This window comes from Leopardus geoffroyi, chromosome B1 (genome assembly GCF_018350155.1).
Source record: "Leopardus geoffroyi isolate Oge1 chromosome B1, O.geoffroyi_Oge1_pat1.0, whole genome shotgun sequence".
NCBI classification, from domain to species: Eukaryota; Metazoa; Chordata; class Mammalia; order Carnivora; family Felidae; genus Leopardus; species Leopardus geoffroyi.
The window spans coordinates 35,429,048-35,435,218 of NC_059327.1; the positions used below are offsets into that span (position 1 = coordinate 35,429,048).

At 40.9% G+C, this 6,171-nt stretch overlaps 1 protein-coding gene across 2 annotated transcripts in view; it reads right to left on the minus strand.

The window, feature by feature from the left end:
• Positions 1 to 5,168, minus strand: part of PIWIL2 (piwi like RNA-mediated gene silencing 2) — a 79,949-nt gene extending 74,781 nt beyond the window's left edge. For both annotated transcript variants that reach the window (XM_045457566.1, XM_045457559.1), the window contains exons 1-3: positions 3,943 to 5,168; positions 1,681 to 1,917; positions 98 to 185 (exon numbers count right to left, since the gene is read on the minus strand). In XM_045457566.1, coding sequence (XP_045313522.1) covers positions 98 to 185; positions 1,681 to 1,869 — 277 coding nt within the window. In that variant the 5' untranslated portion in view covers positions 1,870 to 1,917; positions 3,943 to 5,168. The remainder of the gene's footprint in view (positions 1 to 97; positions 186 to 1,680; positions 1,918 to 3,942) is intronic.
• Positions 5,169 to 6,171: the final 1,003 nt, after the last annotated feature.

Consider the following 6,171-nt stretch of genomic DNA (forward strand, 5'->3'; position numbering starts at 1 on the left):
ACAATTATTTTCCTGAAGATAAACTGTACGAATTTAAGAACAAAGCAACCATACATACATACCACCACATTTTTTTTCAAATTAGTTTTTCACATACCTAATGGAGGCATTTCCCGTTTCGGAGGGGTCCGAGACACTGTTTCAAGGCCCAGTCCTCGGAACATGGAGACCAAATCCACACATTCCTATGAAAAGAGTGGAGTTATTCTAAGATATATTTCAAAAGTTATTCTAAGATGCAGAATGTATTTCATTTCTAAAATGAAATAACAGTGTTATTTCAATGACTGGAAGTGATGCACATTCTGTAATGCACATAGTGAAGTGTTTAAGAAGATGTAATAAAAATCATCTTTGAATTCTATACATGTTACAACTATAAAGGAAAAAATGCTTTATAAAAAAAATTATAGGTATATTTAATAAACCCTTTAAAAAAGAAAACATTTATTTATTTATTTTGCAGGAGAGTGAACACGCATGGCGGGGGGAGGGGAGGGATGGGAGTGGAAGAGAGAATCCCAAGCAGACTCCATGCTGAGTATGGAGGCCAATTCAGGGCTTGATCCAATGACTTTGAGATCATGACTTGAGCCAAAATCAAGAGTCAGATGCTTAAGGGACTGAGCCACCCAGGCACCCCAATAAACACTTTTAATAAACACTTATAACTACATGTGACTATATATGACATTTATAACTATGTCACATTAGACTGTCAAGCATATATACAGCTATAGCCCATGATTTGATGTATAGAGTAACAGAGTGCAATTCTTCTAGTTTATTTCCTATACACCCAAGATAAGAGAAAACACATATACTAGTTAATATATTTTCAGAAAAACTGGATCATTTAAAAGTATCTGAAGTTTGTGGGGTTTTTTTAACAACCTCTAACAAAACTTGCTGTTTTCTTGCGGGAGTTTTGAAAGTTTACTGCCGTTACACCTGTTAGAGCTGCCACTTATAGACTCAAGCAAGTCATCTGAGTAAAAATACAACATAACGTCATCAATTTTTCTTCCTACAGAATATTACATTTGACACTGTCGACTCTTAAAATTGTCATAACTGTTTATCAGCTTCTTCCTATATGTGCTAACTCCTTATTCTTTGAGATTTTTAAATTACAAATACCACTCTTAAAATTACTATATAATTAAGAGATTAAGAATGCATATACATGCAAGAGTACACACATTAAAAGCAACAGCTGAAGATCTTTTTATTTAAGATTTGGGCAAGGAGCCTTCTGGAAAAACTTTCTTAACAATTATTACCTCAGAAGCAGGAGTGTCTGCTAATATCACAGAGCCCAACCCAGCATGAAAATCTAAACACTTAGAAAAGAACAACAAGCTATTATCTTTAAACTTGTCATTTGTGTATATGCATTTATATGTATAGATGCTAGGGAACTAAAGCATTTACCCAAATCTATTTAGCATTCTTTATGAGGCACTTTTTCTAAACTCTCGCAACTTTAGGATTTGAAACAGATGCCCGGCATGCAATTACTTGTTAAAGAAAAACCAACCCAACCCAACCAACCAACCAAAAAACCCCAACCATTTTTTTTTTCATACAGGGCTTCAGTTTTCTAAGCACTCTGAAATCTCTTATTTCCTCTGATGATAAGCTGTATGCTGCTACATCTGCATCCAGACATGGTCTTACCCTTTGTGCTGGCCCACTCCGTGGGCTTGGTTTCCCTGGCTTCCCAAATACATGGCCTCTGCCTGTAGATCCTGCCCTGCCCAGCGCTGAGTCCAAAGGTTTAGGAGCTTGTGGCCAAGAGCCAGGCATCCGTACACACTGAGATGGGTTCACAGAAGAGCCCCTGAAGGGTGGTTGGACAGGATCCATTGAACGGCTGCAGAGGACACTGGTGTCGATCCTATTCTGATAAATTACCTGCCAACATTTCATTTTATAAAGATTAAAGATTCCCAATTGTTTTCCTTTTCCTTCAAGACAGATTCACAAAGCATTAAAAACATAGTTGGATTTTTTTGTTTTAGAGAGAGAGCGCATGCACACAAAAGCCAGGGGTGGGGGAGGAAAGAGGGAGAATTTTAAGCAGGCTCCACGCTCAGTGAGGAGCCCAACGCAGCTCAATCCCACGATGCTGGGATCATGACCAGAGCTGAAATCAAGAGTCAAACTCTCAACTGACGGAGCCACCCAGATGCCCTGGAAATATAGTTTCTTTAGGTCAGACCAGTAATACAACCAGCCTCCTTCCTATATCATGTTCACTTCAAAAGCTCTATTTAGCCCAGAATATTTTGAATATTCTCCATCAGCAAGCCCTTAAAAGCCAAGCTCTCCTCAAAGGTACTTGTATTTTCTACCCAAACAGCCTCTCAGAGAGCCCAGTCCTGCGAGTTAACTACCTACTGCACAAGGAAGCACTTTTTATGTATGGACAGGATTTTGGTTTATGAACAAATTCACAGTTAACATAATCATACCACAAAATTATTCTGTCAGTAAATAGTTATGGGTTTTGCTTCGTTTTGGACCTCTCTTTTCTCTACTAGACTCGTAATTTTTTTCCCAGTCTACTTTCACATAAACTATTCCATCTCCCCCTTGATCTCCATAGTTGCTTCTCTGAATCTTTATCCAATTCTTCTCTATAAAACTCTTCTTTCAAACTCTACCAGAACTGAAGTCTCTAGAATGCAGACTCTTCTGCTTTGAGCTTGCAATACCTGTTGGGTCTCACGGGTGACATTTAACACTCTTTTCTCACCCAGGTAACCAGGGATAAGACTCTTCCTGGCTCCTCAAATCTCAGGACCATCAGGCCTCTTCAAAATCACTTTATAATCTATAGAAGTCGGGACTCCTTCTTTAAAGAGCTTCCTTCATTGCCCTGACCCACCCCTGATCCCTTAACTGACAAGGAAACCTCTTAACTTTTGCAAACTTGCCTTAAGTATTAGCTACAAAAAATCAGGCCATCCACATACAGAAAAGACTGACAGAATTCCTAAGTCAATACTACAGATGGTTATAGTTCAGGATCTGGGAAAAAACAAACAAACAAAAACCACAAAACAAAAAAACAAACTTTTGATTTTTAACTAAACTATAAATGTAAAACTAAAATGGCAGGATATGCCTCCCTTCCTTAAAGGCTACAATAGTACTCCCCTTTAATTGTTTAAACTCCTTTTCAGTTGCCCTGGCCTCCTTGCTCACATCTTCCCAACAGCACCCAAAGAATCAGTTGTCTAACCAGCACACACTGAGAGGCGCTATAATACCTACCAATTACAGGATTTCTGGAATCCTCCTCTTTCTCAGCCCTTCCCTCATCTCCATCATCACTTCTAGGGATTCAGGCTCCTCCTACAGTATGCCCTCCCTTAGTATGGACTTTTCTCCTTTGATTAGTGAGCAGAGAGCCGGTTGGTTAGAAGGCGCGATAGGGACGGGCCCCAGGTCAGGCCTACCTTCCCGACCTCTCCAGGTGGGAGCTCTGGGCTGGGGAACCATGACTTGGGGCCTAACCAGAAGGGAGGCCTGTGAAGGCGAACCCTACTCTCCCACCCCAGAACAAAGTCCTATTCCCCAAACCAATAGCTCTGTCGGGGTTCCCACTCCCCGTTTCCGTCTAAGTAACTTTCACGCTCTCCTCTGGCCACAAGCTTCCCACCTTTTCCAGTCCTTGCGTTCCTCCTACACACCCAGCCTCAAATAACGACTTCCCGCCCCCGCCCTGGCCCCGGCCCAGGCCCCGGCCCCACCGGGGACCCACAGCCCCTCCCGCCTGGGGTTGGGGAGTGGAGGGTGGAGAGTCCGCAGTGGGCCGAAAGGAACCCTCCCCGCCCCCACTCGCCACCTGGAGCTTGAGCGAAAGGCCACCTGGCCTGCATCCGGAGCAGCTGCGCCTCCCTGGCCTTCCAAACCTGCGTCCCGTCCACTCACCAATCTCCAGCCGTCGCCCCGCTCTGCTGGCCTTCAGGAGAACCGGTGCTCAACACCCCCGACACGCCGAAAGGCCCACATGCTCCAGACCAATTTCTGGTCTTCTCGCGAGGCCTCAAGGGCTGAACCCATTGGCTAAACGACGTGCCACTCACATGATGCAGCCATCTCATTGGCTCGTCTCAGAAAAGAACCTCTCCCTTTCTAGCAGCTTCGTTCTACAGAAGGTTCATCACCAAGGAAGTGCTAGAAATAGGTGTCCGGAAGTTAGGGGTAAACCTAATTAAGTGTGTTTTTTCTAAGCTCTAGACTCCGTTCTGTGGGCAACTCCCGTTAAAAAATTTGTCCATAATGTAAGTGACTTGCCCCATCCTTCTCAGAGGATATAGGAATACAGGTGGTGAATAAAGGGTAAACTTGAGTTTACATTCAAACTCAAGGTCACCTGATTATGTGATCTCTGTGCCTCGCTTTCTTTATATATAAGATAGGAATAAAAACATCCGTTCACAGGGTTGTATGGAAATACATCATTAATGGGATGATGTATATAAATTACTTACCACAAGATTGCCTGCAATAAATGTTGCTTACTATTATTATTTATGGATGTTTGAATCTGTTAGCCAAGAAAAGCTTTCTCCAAAGTATATAAAAGTATTGGTGGTTAATTTTGCAATTATAGAATATTTTCACCCAAAAAAATAAAGATTTCTCCCCCACTCCAAATATTTTGGCAAATAACTACACCCTTACCTAAATCCAGCTTTTCCAAGGTGGATGGGTTTAAGCTTCAAGAAACCTTGGCTGATGCTGCTGAGACATGCAAATACTCTGCATGAAATAGCACTAGAGAAGGCTTTTCCAAACCTCAGATATTTCATACCTTGTTTTAATCCACACATTCAAGGAATCTCCTCTTTTTCTCAAATCAGAATAGAGTTTGAAAATTATTGGAGCAGGAGGATTTACAAAGCAGGGATCTATCTGCAAGATACCCCTTTACTGTTTGTAGATATTATTTGTTTAACGTTGTAACGTTGTAAGTTCTTCTACCCTACTACCTTCCTGCCTTGCAATGTTAAAATGTTATGTTCTAATAACATATATAGTAGGCAGAATTTTGTTGCCCATGCAAACATTTAGTAGCAAGTGCACTCAAAAACAATAATAAAAACTGTTTTGTAACCTTGGTAAAGTCCCAACTACCTATCCTTCTGGGTACTTTCATCAAACTTCGCATGGAAGATTTATTCCATACCCAGGAAACAATATTTCAGGGGCAGGATTCAGCAGATCTTCACAACAACAATTCTCAGGTAATGTTCTGAAGCTGTCAGTTTGGGAACCTAAACCAAGAGCACCATTACTAAGGGTAATGGTAATATATCAAAGGGCATATTTAGGGTTCCTTGTCATGCAAGAGTAGGTGGCCTCTGTACAGTGTTTCTAGCCAATCCATACATTATGAATACTACTTATTTCACCAAAGAAAAATCCATATAGTCTCAGTGTTGAGTGGACATAAAGATGGTTGAAGCTCTCTAAAGTGTGGACATCTGCTTAGAATCTTTCAAAAGCTAATCAACCTTTCCTGGAGTTTATACTCCCCATCAGGGTACTTCACTTGTTAATTAACCATACGTAGGATATCAATTAAAAATAGCACGCATACATCATACTGTCTTAAGTATTTAAAATTAAATTATCAACGATCTTTTCATAAAACCAAATTCCATCTACTTAGCCCTGCCAGGCTCTAAAGCTCAGGATGAAGATGACCCTATAACTACCTGCAATCTGATTTTCCCAGGCAATCATGACTTCAAATACTCTGGCCTTTTGTCCTCATAACTACTTCCATTCTGACCACATTCCCAGAGTATTTTTGTTCAGAAAATATAGTCACCACAGCCACAGCATTGTCAAGGGCAGAAAATTACATTGCCTGTTGGGCCTAGAAACTACAGGGAGGATTTACTTGGAAGTAGACCTATGTCTATAGTACCTCTGGGTTTCAGGTATAAGTAAATACAGATCCTCCCAGGAGAAATATAGCTTCAACCTGGCCTCAAATGTCCTATTAAAAAGTGTCAGTAAATATGAACTCACAAGAAAAATAGATACATACAAAACACATTTAGGGTCAATAAAATGAGTGAACAGTTCTTTTGTTATTTGCAATTTAAATCTAAAACATATAAACACACACACACACACACACACACA